At 33.6% G+C, this 14153-nt stretch overlaps 1 protein-coding gene across 5 annotated transcripts in view; it reads right to left on the bottom strand.

Annotated features, from left to right (window-relative positions):
* The window catches only part of LOC105483466 (ubiquitin specific peptidase 25), a 143627-nt gene that overhangs the window by 75089 nt on the left and 54385 nt on the right, over positions 1 to 14153 (bottom strand). For 4 of the 5 annotated variants that reach the window (XM_011744367.3, XM_011744369.3, XM_024793306.2 and 1 more), the window contains exon 5: positions 7868 to 8030. In XM_011744367.3, the coding sequence (XP_011742669.1) occupies positions 7868 to 8030 (163 nt within the window). Of the gene's footprint in view, positions 1 to 3881; positions 3902 to 7867; positions 8031 to 14153 lie in introns of those variants that run through there. The other variant, XM_071095497.1, reaches the window with a different exon arrangement.

The following is a 14153-nucleotide window of genomic DNA, read 5'->3' as shown; positions in this document are numbered from 1 at the left end:
AAGAGTATGCAAATGTCAAGTCCAAAATTTTTTAGATGTGCTATGTTTACCATGAATTATCTAGATGTATCATTAATTCTAGAAAAATGTAGTACAAATAAATTTATTCACCAGATCCTAGGTGATAGAGACACAAAGAAATTACATATTATCTCAATGCTCAAGGAAATACACAATTTAGAAAGGAGACAGATGTATAATAGAAATGTCGTGACTTCAAGATGCAGTGATAATAATTACACAAGAATATAATGGAGCATATGATGGATGCTCATAGAAAGGCTTCCTGGAGTATCTTTTTTAAACTGTAGTTTGCAACCATTTACTGTCATCATGCTGAACATTTGTTTAAAATGTGATAAAATACAATGGAAAAAATCACAATGTATCATACTCAGTAAATTCATCAGAGTATTTTCTTGCAAAACTTTCATTGTAGATATTTTACAAACTTGTGTATGTGTAAAATGTTTATAATATACAGTATATTCCTTTCTTGGGTCACAGTTTATAAAGGTTGAAAATTACTACACAGGAAGTGATAATGTATTAAATCTTAGAAAACATGAGTCAGTCAACTCGACAGAAGATAAAGGTGGCACCACAAATCAATGAGAAAATAAGCTTTTAATCAACAGTTGGGTACTGAGAAAACTACATATAAAGAAATAGAGCCAGATTACATAGATCAATTAACAGCCTAAATATGAAAGGTAAAACCATAAAGCTGGTAACAGAAATTGTAAAAAAATATTTTATCTTGTGATCTAGAAAGATAAAACAATATAAGCACATAAAATAAATCATTTATTCATTCATTTAACAAATATTTATGGAACATCTACTATATGACAGACACTAAGAAGGTAGTCTCTGCCATTGTAGGGATTACAGTCTTGTGACTGCTGATTAAAACAATAACAGTAGAAGTAACAAACCAGAAGGGATATGAATACATGAACAGTTGGCCAAGATCAGAACCTTGGGGAGAAAGCACCATTTAAAAGTCACATAAAAAAAAAAAAATGTTGAGAAAGAGAAAGGTATACTAAGGGAAATCACAGAAGAAAAAGGAGTGGAGAAAACAAAGGCTTTCAAACATACTTGTGGATCTGAATAAATTGTGGAGCTTTAAAAAATAACAATGTCAGGGGACTCTCAATAAAGATACAAAGTTCCACAAAAGATTCTGCTGTACATCAAAAAATAGCTGGCACATTTCAAGGAGGACAAGATTAGCAATATCATGAAAAGTTGCCACATTCTTCCAATAAATAAAGGACAGGGAAATAACCTTTGGATTTGGCAACTGGAAAGTCATGTTTTCAGTTGAGTGGTAGAGGAAGAACAGAGGCATTAAATAATTGGAAAACGGGGTATAGAGTAGCACCCTCTTATCCAAAAGGGATACATTCCAAAACCTCCTCTGAATACCTGAAACCGCAGATATTACTGAACCCCATATATACTATGATTTTTTTCCTTGCATACCTATGATAGTTTAATTTATAAATTGGGCACAGTATGAGATTAACAACAACAATAATAAAATAGATCAACTGTAAAAAACATACTGCAACAAAAGTTGTATGAATGTGGTCTCCCTCTCCTTCTCTCTCTCAGTACTGTAATATTTTCAGCCACAATTAACAGCAGGTAACTGAAACAGCAGAAAGTGAAACCAAAGATAAGGGGAGTACTTTAAGTAGGGGAGACAAACCACGGACTATTCTTTTGAGGAATTTAAAGAGGAAAGAGAATGCTGGCAGGTTAGAAGAATCTCAATCCCACTTCTATTCTCTGAGCTCCCACTATAGATAGAGTATTTTCCTTGTTCCTGGACACTTAGAACTTCCTTTGGTGTGGGTGGTGAAGAATTATTTCAGCTTCTGTTGACTGAAATGCTTTTCTTCATTTTAAAAGACTTCTGCTAGGTATAAAATTCAAGATGGCCAGTTATTTATTTGTAGCACTTTAAAGACATTATTTCTGCTGATGTGTGACATGATGTTTAAAGGTATCAAAGTCAACTATTAGTCTTGTTTTTGCTCCTTTATATGTGTATCTTTCTCCTCCTTGCAACTTTTAGAATTTCTGTCTATAGTTATTTTTTTGTTTTATGATGATGTACTCTGGTGCAGTATTCTTTATGTTTATACTATTTGATTCATATTGCTTCCTGAATCTATGACTTGATCTTTCTCAAGTTTGGAATATTGTGAATCATCTCTTCAAATATGCTTTTGCCCTATTTCCTTTTACTCTCCTTCTGGAACTACAAATACACTGTTAGTACTACTCACCATATCCAAAGTAACTCTTTGATGCTCCCATCTTTATGTCATAGCTTTAGTCTGAAAAATACTCTCCAGATTAATTTACCAGTTGGCTAATTATCCCTTCAGTTGTGTCTAGTAACGCTGCTAAATTTATTCACTGACTTCTTAGTTTCATTTATATTTTTCCATTCTGAAATTTCCATTTTGTTCTTTATAGTTTTTAGTTTTCTTCAGACTCTCAACCTTGCTTTTAATTCCTTGAACATACTAATTATTATTATGGCAGACACATATTCCGATTTTCCTGTGCTGTTTCCTATTGTCCATTTTTTTTGTATCAGTTTTCACACACATCTTATTTTCTGGTATGACTGACCTGAGTACTAGACATTGTGTATGAAAAATGAAGGAAAGGTTCCCAGATAATACTATCTTCTAAGAGAGAATTTACGTTTGCTCTGGCAGGCAGGTAGACTAGAGTCACTTCCAGTCTCAGGTCGCCTTAATCCAATACATTCTGGGATAATTCAGAAACTAGGAAGCCTGTCTTAACTTTCAGTTATCAGTTAATGCCACATTCTAACCATTTAGAAATTCAACTCAAAGTCTAAGATGTTTTACTAGGGCTCAAACTTTGTGCAAAAATTTTCTTAGTTCCTCAGCCACTCAGCAGTCAGTTCTGGAGATGCCTAAAAGACAAAATCCATCAAAAATAACAAGCTCATTCTCTGACTATCTTTCTTTACTCAAAATTCCTCACTGCTTTAGGACCCCAGGATGCCCTCAACAAGTTGGTTTTATTTCTGTTTTTGAATCCAGCAAAACATCACGAGGCAGATGGTCTAAAACAACTTCATCTGCCATTACCCAGTGAAACTCATCACCATCGATCATCACAACAAATCATAAAAATTAAGTTTTTCAAGTCCCAAATACCCTATATCCTTCACCAAAGTCATATGAGTACTGTCCAATGTATTCCTTCAAAAGAGGTAGGAAAGGGTAACTTTTACTGCCTAAAGAGTGTTTTTGATTAATGCACCTGAAAATCAGCATCCTTTCATTCAGTCCAAAGCTAATATGTGAATTTTGAAAAGCACTTTCGAAAATGAAGTTTGGTTAGCCTCCTGCTAATAACAAAGACCTAATGGAGGATAAGAGTCGAAATACTTTGTGAAAAAGAAAAACAGTGATGACAAGAGTGCAGAGGAAACGAAACACAAACTGCCTACAATGGAGAGTACTGAGAAGGATGATAAATTCTCCTTGGAGGATTTAAAAAAAAAAATTAGAAAGGTATCACGTAAGTTTCATGGTGAGGCAGGGACTGAAAAACAGATGGCATCGTTGAAACTAAACGTCTATGTACAGAACAATTAAATCCCCATGTCCTTTCCAGACCCAGCACATTCAGACAATTGCCTCCTCTCTGTGGGGGTACAGGAAATTTAGTCAATTGAGATCTTCAATGACTCAGGTTCAGAAAAAACTGTATGTCGCGGTAGAAAGGAGAGATAAGATTCAGAGCTATGAATAGCAAGATTAAGTAAAAAACATGTAAACTGATACCCACATCAACCAATCCCATTTCTCTAAACTTACTTTTAAAAAGCGAGTCATCATGCTTAAACCAAAAACAATCAGAATCCACTCCAAATCTGAAATAGAGAAATGTTCTGTGGGACAGAACTCCAAAAACAAACAAACAAAAATGAAGCTAACATGTGTGGTCATACAGAATATATTACTAAGGCCATAACAAAGATGTTGAAGCATTTAGAAAATATTAAAGTATATAGAAAATAGGGGGGAAAAGGCAGCAATTGACAACACCAGGATAACAAAGTACTATAGACAGGAGGGTCTAGTGAATCACTGTAATATTTATAAAGTTATAAAAAATGTAAATACTGACTACCTACTATTTTTAATTTGTATTATAACTATGTTGAGAGATGAAACAAAGGGCAATTCTAGGCAGGTGAACCGAAAGAGCGAACCCCTATCTCAGTGGGAAGGCATGCCATTTAGAAAAATGAAGATAGAGAAGAAATGGACTAGATATAGGTGTCTTTCAAGGGGCAGGACTAGGAAGCACACAGGTTTAAGCATTTTAGTGCCATATGATTTTTTTCTTTGATGAAAATTAAAGAGATAAAAGCAAGGAGTATGAATACACATTTTAAATTATATCCCGTTTTGACAATATGCATCATTTTTAAAAATATCCTCACTTAATATTTTAGATACTCCATACATGATCCCTTTTGGTTCATTCATCCATTCATGTAATAATTACTAGATGGACTATTCCAATATGCCAGACACTGTATTATATATATTAATATAGAGTAACCTAAATGCGCTCTCTGCCCACAGGGTGGGCGTATTTTAGTAAAATTTATAAAATACAGGGTGCCCTGTATTTTAGTCAGCCTGCGGTTACATGATTTATGAGCAAGGTAACCACATACTTTACCATCATACACAGCAGGGCTTTAGGACTAAGTGACAGGTGCCAACAGATCTACAAGAGGAGTAAAATGGACTACGACAAGCAAACTGAGAAGTATAAGCACCTTACTTCTCGGCATCACAGAAGCATCCACATGGAATGGTGCTAAGGGGCTAAGGGTCATCATGAGCACCCACAGCACTTCAACAAGATGTCCCGGAGCTACAGAGGAGAACGTACACCTCCAAATAGCTAACTCATTCACCGACACCCTAGTGGGGAAAGCTGCAATCCGTACTTTCTACATAAAAGTACCAAGTGAACAGGACAAAAATAATCCTGACTAGCTGAGGGGTCGATGTCCAACCTAAAGACAGGCTAATGTTGCCAGCAACCAAAAGATTATTTAAGCCATTACCTGTATAATCTTCTCTTTGTTTGTATTCCCTTTCTTACATTCTGTTTCCCCTTTCTACCAAAATATCGGTCTCAGTATCTAAAATAATAAGTACGCAAAGCTATCTATACCTGTTGTAGCCTACCCCAGCTATATACTTTGAAGTTAAAGGGTGATATTACTAGTAAACTTCCATAACTGGTCAATATATTTACAAGAAAAAGAATTAGAATTCCCAGTTGTTTCATATTAGTCCGACCAACTAAGTAAATTCCGTCCCTGAGAAAATTCTGTAATCAAAACTTTACAGTACATTTACATGTGTAATTCAATTCAAATTCACAATTTGAGTAAGTTCCAACTCACTCACTCTGGAAAACAACAAAACCTCCAACATTAAGGTAGATTTTTGGCCCAATTTTTCATTCACAAGTAAAAAGTCCATTTATGATGGTCAAGTATTATATCTCAGTTTATATTTTAGAGTTAAGCAATAATGGTAGAAAATTTTTAGGAAGACTCTACTAAAGATAAAAATTAAAAGCTACTTAAATTAATAGACTTTAAAATTACCACAAAAAATAAAACTTCAGGTCATCTCTAGCCAAATTTTTCTGCCCCGCCCCCCCTAACATTTTCTACAGTTCGATGCTTAATGTTTTCTACTCCCTGAAAAGTCATTATCTTATTAGGCCATTATAACCTGAATTTTTAAGCTTATAGGTTACTTCTCCTAGATGTTTAGATTTCACCCAAAGAAAAATAAATAAATCAAGCCCTCTTATACTTGCCTATGTTAGGGATTAAGCAGCCACTAAACTTAGATAAAATTTTAAAACTAGTATAATTACTCGTTTTTAAATAAGCTAGGCATTTTTTTAAAAGATAATTTTTTGCTAGCCCATTCCCTCCTTCTCAAAAAAAAAAAAAAAAAAAAAAAAAAAACTAAGCTAAAAAGAAAAGCTAAGATTAGCAAACTTAGGGTAGAAATAGATTGTGACTGTATCAAGATTAAACTGAGCTGCTGAAAGAAGTTTATTCTACTAAAACAAAAGGTCATTATCCCTATATCAGCATTTACCATTTCAAACAGAACTTCTGTACAAATACAGGATGGAGAAATAAAAAGCAACTATTCTAACAATATTATTTACAAATACTTTATTTCTTCTTACACTTTTCTAAGAAAAGCTTCTCATCAATGACCCTCATGTATCTGTCACAATCGTGCTGAGACAGCATCTACCTGACCAAATACAGGCAGCAAAACATGTTCATGAACACTCAGTTCACAGCCTTACAACTACACTTAATATTTTAAAACTATGTCTGAATTATAACATGTACAAACCTTCTTAATAAATAGTGCAAGTAAAGTGAGATGGCCTATTAAGACGATCTAAGAAACTCTAAGGTATCAACATTTTAGATATTATTTTTGGCACGTAAGTGAACAAATAATGTATAATCAAGGCTAGAAGCAAAGATACTGCTATAGATTTATGTTAACCCAGGTATTCCTTAGCATCTTAATGTCCTGGAAAAACCAACAGCATAGTATATTACTTATTAGGATGCACCACAGCATATTAAAAAGTGAGGTAAATCCAGAAAAACAAAAGAAATCAAATTATGCGGTATTACGCACCAGAAGCAAAAAGGGAGAAAAATGTGAAAACTATAGTACTGAAGTATATAAAAAAAGTTAAAATTACAGGTTAGCAAAAACAGTTAACTTGTAGAAAATGAACCAAATAACCTGTTAGTTGCCTTAATACCATATGAAAGTTTAAGCTGTCATACACGCAGGTTTGGAAAGTTACAAAATGAAGACATATTTTGAACTTAAAAAATAGCATGCATGTACAGTGACGTAAAAAGCATTCATCAGGAACATGAAATAATAAGCTATAATTCAACTGCCTTACCAAAAAAACCACAAAATATTAGTTAACTTTCCTAAGGAGTAATAAAAATTAAGGACATATTATTCATAAATTGTTTCAAAGTTTTACAATATGATGGAAAACATTATCAATGTCAACTGAGAATGATAAAGAATTCTGATAACAGTCATTAACACGTAAAGGAAACTGTTCTAAATTGAGAAGACAATGGATATCTACACATACATATGTCTCTTATTTTAGAATAAGCAGATCAAAAAACATATCATTAAGGGATTTCTTAGTAAAAAAAGACAATGTGTTATTCTTAATTTATCAATATTTATTCATCACATCATTTCATATGCAAACTGAGAATTATTTGCAAATCTATACCAACCTCAAATAAAATGCCTCTTCTTATTAAAAATATTAAGTGTCTATAATTCTATAAACAACATTGTCTAGTATATACAAATAAATCTGATCTGACCCACAAAAAGCCAGCTCTGGTTTCAAACTTGGTTACAATGCTTCCATAAATTTGCAGGGAAATATATACAAAATTATTTCCATCCCAACAATTCCTAAAGGCAGAAAGAAAGGATAAACTGATTCCAAATAAGTGAAAGGTATAAGTAGTGATCTACTGTTAAAAAACACATACTATAAATGAAAAAGAAAGAGGGATGGGAGGATACGGCAATCCCCAAGCTAGTTTATTAGACTAAAGAGGATATTAAAAACTTCTCTGTACTTATCTTTAAAGTACACAACTTAAACACAACCAATTCACTTTCCATAGCTATCATACACATCAAATAAGAACTGAATAAAAAAAGATCCTTACCTGAATAACAGCACTAAACCAACAAGTATTGCCAACATTCTTTAGCCCAACGGGAGCTTTGTCCTGTCTTTTTCTATCATAAGGGTTTCGAGAATCCCTCCAAACTTCTGTAGGTGTCCTCTTCAAACATGCTTTATTCTCTGCTATGCTGGCTTCAAGAACTCTTAAGCAATGGTAGGAAAAAAATGCAGCATTATATAATGGTATATCCCAGCCATACCACACATTTTAAAAGTACTTTCATTACGTAAGATTTGAATAATGTATTTGAAGAAATAATATTTAATACTAACTTTACTCAAAGAGAGGTTTTAGCAGTGTCAATGCTAATACATAGAGAAGTGTAGCCTTCCTTCCTAAGAAAAATGAAATTTCAAACATAAAATGGTAGTGTTATATAACAGTACAGTAAATCACATTTCAACAAGTCAGATGTTTAGTACCAGGAATATATAGCACCTAGATGGATTTTCTGAGAAATAACGATTAAAGCATGTATCTACAATGTAACATAATGACTTCTTATAACAATTACTCTGAATCAAGAAAACATTAAAAACTGAACAAGTTGCCCTTTTACCACTGACCACTTAGTTTTTCTACAAAAAAAAGTTAACTGAGTTAAACTTTATGATTCCTTTCAATTCTTGAGATCTATGTCCCTATGACAGCCAAGTAATGGAAAAGAAAACCTATAGTTCACTGCCTTGCCCAAAAGTTTGCCTTTGGGAAAAACTAATGAAATATTAGAATACATATTAGAATAACAAAAGATAGTTTACCTTTCCAAAATAAACTCACCTATGAATATCTTAAGCACATCTAAACCTGCGAAAGTAATGCTACTTGGCTTAATGATGTTTCTTGCTCCTGAGCACGCAACAACGCAACTATAATCGTAACTGGAAAACCCTGGTTCCCACATAGGATCTAACCAAGCATTCTGCCTGCTCAAGAAATGTGTTACTTGCTACTTGGCTTCAGCCAAAAAAAAAAAAGAAGAAAAAAAGAAACTTGTTACTTATTATTCTAAATCACCATAAACATCATTCAGGTATCTGAACCACTTTGTGTTAATTACCAGAACCTTAATTTTTTGGTTTATCAAGAAAATCTCATTCATTCTACACCATTTTTATCCTAAAGATTTTATCCTATCAGATTAATGTCAAAATAATATTATTTTATCCTTAACATCAATACTTACCACCAGACATTAGATACAATGAAATCTAAAATATCACTAAAATATCCCATGTGAATACAAAAGTCAGTCTTTGGGAATCAATAAAATACACATTTTTGAAAAACTGGTAACAACATGATATGTTAAAACGTAAACTCATGTAGTTAAAAGTAAACAGGTCACACTTCTGTCACACTTACGAGTGACCCAACTGGGCAGCACTACTCTCTGCCCAAAAATCAACTCCCACAGGCAACGCCAGACTCGGCTTTTTTCACTAAAAGACACCAGAAGTTCTTGAAAGACATTTACTTAGATGAACTGGGGCAGAGGAAAACCAAGGAACATCTAGAACATTCTACGGTTACCAGGAAACAAGGTTTCAAGAATATAAGGGAGAGATAAAAAGACAGTCAACTTGACTCTCCTACTGGAGACCTAGGAGGTCCTGAAGACCTTCTAACAGTTATTGCAGTTCGGGAGAATGATAATAACCAGAACAAATTGAATTTGTACAAGACTAGTTTATGCTCAAAAAGGAAAGGTTAATGTACAGTATATAAAATGTAACTGTAATACAAAAGACTGTGGTATATAGAGGGCATATTTAACTTTTTATTGACTTTTATAAATGGCAGTATTCTCATTTGGAAATTTTGCTCCTTTTGTAATATATATGTATATTTAGACATTTAGATACAGCCAACTTAATTTTATCTTGGTAGTCAGAGATAAACTAAAACATGGAGTAAGTTCTGGGAAAGGCAGATAAAAACGATACCATAAAACAAGTAGTACCAGTGATCCTACATAAGAGATAGAAGAGGTACCCAGCAATTGACTAGTACCAGTGCAGATAGACAACAATTATGTAAAAAGAGGATTCTACAGCACAGTCTAAAATATAAACTGCTCAAAAGTCTAAAAGAACCAGACATAATCCTGAATCTATAGCATATGAACATCTGTCATTATATTTAACTACTAATTATACCAAGAAACAAATCCTTCTTAATAATGTCCACAGAGCAGATATAAGCAGGAAATGGTTCATATACACATTAGTTACAGAAAACTTGAGGACATCTGATTTCTGCACAATACACCCTAAGTATATTTTTCATATTCCAGATCTGGGCTAAGATTACTAAACCCCAGGAAGGTCTTCTGAAATGTTTTAAGTATAGTCAATTCCTTTATGCCCCTCTTCTGCTCTACCAAAAAATACACACCACTTGATTTGTATGTTTACATATAAAATATTTAATGAAACGTCACATTGATATATTGAGATAATGTAAGCTTTTTAGTTCCTTTGCCTTCTCTCTCCCCACACAGAACTTGCAAGAATGTGTGGCCTCAAATTTACTTCTAGGAGCAAGTAACGCCTGAACCATTTGTCACACCATTCCAAAAAGGAAGTTAGAAGGGCAAGAAAGTTAAGGATATGAACCAAGACAACATCTTCCCAGCACTCCTATACAACTTTCTTTACAGAGGTCAAATGAGGTACAAAGTGTAACAACTTTGATTAAAGTTCAAGAGATGCATGTAACGGCTCATTGCTCCTCAAAGTCACCTACGATCTAAAAATAATAACCATTCCCTAAGTAGCTCAATTCAGTCATATGGAAGATATCATCATTCACTGTAACAAAAGTACGGGTTTTTAAGAAACAGGTTTATCATAATACACCTTAACCAAACCACATGGTAGAATTATGGTGCAAAAAAAAAGAATGTAGGTGAAAGGGGAATGCCATGATTTCATGACCCTCTTAATTTAAACAAATTTTATCACCAGAATTTTACAGCATGCCTCAGTAGGTTTCCTCCTACCATCTCCTCTTCGTTCCTAAAGAACTTAATAAACACACTTATCACTGTGCCAAAAATATTAACCAGTGTCTCCAATCAGTGTCTGAAAAGTAGAAACAAGAATTTGCTTTACTGCTAGAGGGAACATTATATAATGAGGGATAAACACATTTTTTAAGTAAATGGATGATTAAGATATTAAATGCTGCTACTTCTGGGTTACTGATTGACTGACTCATTGTAAAAGTCAACCGCTAGCTCAAATACTGCTCTATTGCTACGCCTGATCCCCTTCTGTAATCTAGTACTGGCACCATAAATCCAAACTTTTTATAAAGCAAAATCCTGCATAAGGGTTCCTCCCCGGCCTTTCCAATGATACCACCCAAGTTCTTAAGTATAAGGCATGTAATAGCTAAAATCCAGTTATTTCCAGCTGGTGGAGAAAAAAAAAAAATAGGTAAATCTCAGAGAGCTCAGAAATAGCCTATAACAAAATGTTTGAAGGGTAAACTCAGAAGCCACAAACCAAAAACCAGCCTGACCTATCACCTTGCTTTATCTTCTCAAAATTGGTCATGACCTTGGTATTAAGCAATATAAAAAGATGACAAAATGTTTTGCTGCCTCTTTTCCTTCCACACACTACACTAAATGTTTAAAGCATTTACATATGGTAGATGTTCATGTTTCCATTAAATTTTATTACACAATGGTTTTCTTTGGGGGGAAGACAGGGTGTTATTATTTTATCATTTTGTGTTGTTAAATTGCCTATAGCAGTAATACTGAACATATCCCACTTTATAGCTCACCTAAGCCCCTTTTTGGGAAGTATTACACTCACTGAGAAACAAGCATATACTTTAAGCTGTATAGATCAACCAGAAAGAAAAAAAAGGGGGGGGGGGAGAGACATCTCATTTGATTTCCTAAAAAAGCAAAAACAAAACTAATGGTATTTTAATTGGGATCAAACTAAACCCATAAATCAATTTAAGAAGAACTGACCAGTTTGACGATGGTCAGTATTCCAATTCATGAAACAGCATATGTTTGAAAATATTTATGTATTCTTTAATGTGTCTTAATGATGTTTAATCATTTTCTTCATGGACGTTCTTGTATATTTCTTAGATTTACTCCAGGTAACAGTTTTTGTCAAAAATCAGTTGGCTGTAGGTGTGTCCATTTCTGGGCTATTCTGTTCCACTGGTCTATGTGTCTGTTTTTTACACCAATGTCATTGTTTTGCTTACTATATTCTAGCAGTATATTCGGAAGTCAGGTAGTGACACCTCTAGCTTTTGTTCCTTTTGTCAGGCTTGCTTTGGCTATTTGGGCTCTCTTGTGGTTCCATATGAATTTACGGGATTGTCTTTTCTAATTCTCTGAAGGGTCACTGGAATTTTGATACGGACTGCAGTAAGTCTGGAGATGACTTTAGGTAGTATGGCCACTTTAACAATATTAATTCTTCTAATCCATGAACATATGATGTATTTCCACTTGTTTGTGTCTTCTATTTCTTTGCTCAATGTTTTATAGTTTTCAGTGTAGAGATCTTTTATCTCTTTAAATTTATTCTTAGGGTATCTTGATTTTTTGTAGCTATTGTAAACGAAATTTTCTTAATTTTTCAAATAACTCATAATTAGCATATACAAGTGCTGATTTTTGTACATTAACTTTGTGTCCTACAACTTTACTGAATTCATTTATGAGTTCTAGCAGTTTTCTGGTCAACTCTTTAGGGTTTTCTATATTTAAGATCATATCATCTGAAAACAGATTACTTTCTCCTTTCCAATTTCGATGTCTTTTATTTCCTTCTCCTGCCTAACCGCTCAAATACTTCCATTACTATGTTGAATAGGATTGCTGGAAGTGTGCATCTTTGTTAGGTTCTTGATCTTAATGGAAAAGCTTTCATTTTTTTCCCTATTCAGCATACTACTAGCTGTAGGTTTCTCAACTATGGTCTTTATTGTGTTGAGGTACATACTTTCTCTATCTATTTTGAGAGTTTTTTATCATGAAGGGATGTTAAAATTTGTAATGTGCTTTTCTCTGCATCTACTGAAATTATATAGTTTTCGTTCTCTTTGTTAATGTGATATATCAATAATTGTATCACAATAAATGATACATACATTTATTGATTTGTGTATGTTGAACCATCCCTGCATCTCTGGGATGAACCCTGATCACAGTGGATGACGTTTTTAATATGCTGTTGAACTGGGCTTGCTAGAATCTTGTTGAGAATTTCTGCATCTAGGTTCATCAGGGATAGTGGCCTGTAGTTTTCTTTTTGTTGTATCCTTGTCTAGTTTTTGAATCAGGGTAATGCTGGCCTCATAAAATGAGTCTGAAAGTATTCCCTCCTCTCTAATTTTCCAGAATAGTTTGAGAATTAATATTAGTTGCTCTTTAAATGTTTGATAGACTTCAGCAATGTAGCCATCAGAAACTGGGCTTTTTTTTTTATGTCAGGCTTCAGTAGTTCAATTCTCTCACTCATTGTGGTCTGCTTATTTTTTTTCCATTTCTCCTCAATTTAATCTTGGTAGGTTGTGTGTTCAAGAATTTATCCATTTCTTCTATATTCTAGAATTTGTTGGTATACAGTTGTTCATAATAGTCTCCTGTGATCCTCCAATTCTGTGATACATTAGTAATGTTTCATTTTTCATGTCTGGTTTTATTTATTTGAGTGTTTTTTTTTTTCTTAGTCTAAAGGTTTGTTAATTCTGTTTTATCTTCTCAAAAAAATTTCATTGATCTTTTGAAATGCTTTTTTAGTCTCCATTTGTTAACTTCTGCTCTAAGCTTTATTATTTCCATCCTACCAATTTTGGGTTTAGTTTGTTCTTGCTTTTCAAGTTTCTCTGAGTTGCACAGTTAAGCTGTTTATTAGAAATCTTTCTTCATTTCTGATGCAGGCATTTATTGCCATAAACTTCCCACTTAGAACAGGTTTCACTGTGTCCCATAGGTTTTGGTATAATGTGTTTCCACACTCCTTTGTCCCAGCGAACTTTCTAATTACCCTTTTAATTTCTTCACTGACCCATTGGTTATTAAGGTGCATATTAACTTCCATGTATTTGTTGGTTTCTAATGTTTTTCTTGTTGTTGATTTCTAGTTTTATACAGTTGTGGTCCGGTAAAATACTTGATACCATCTCTAACATATGATCTTTACTGGAGAATATTCCATGCACAGTTGAGAAGAATGTGTATTCTGCAGCTGTTAAGGTTCTGTAAATGTCCACGGTG

This window comes from Macaca nemestrina, chromosome 4 (genome assembly GCF_043159975.1).
Source record: "Macaca nemestrina isolate mMacNem1 chromosome 4, mMacNem.hap1, whole genome shotgun sequence".
Lineage (NCBI taxonomy): Eukaryota > Metazoa > Chordata > Mammalia > Primates > Cercopithecidae > Macaca > Macaca nemestrina.
This window is presented reverse-complemented; position numbering and strand designations above follow the sequence as displayed.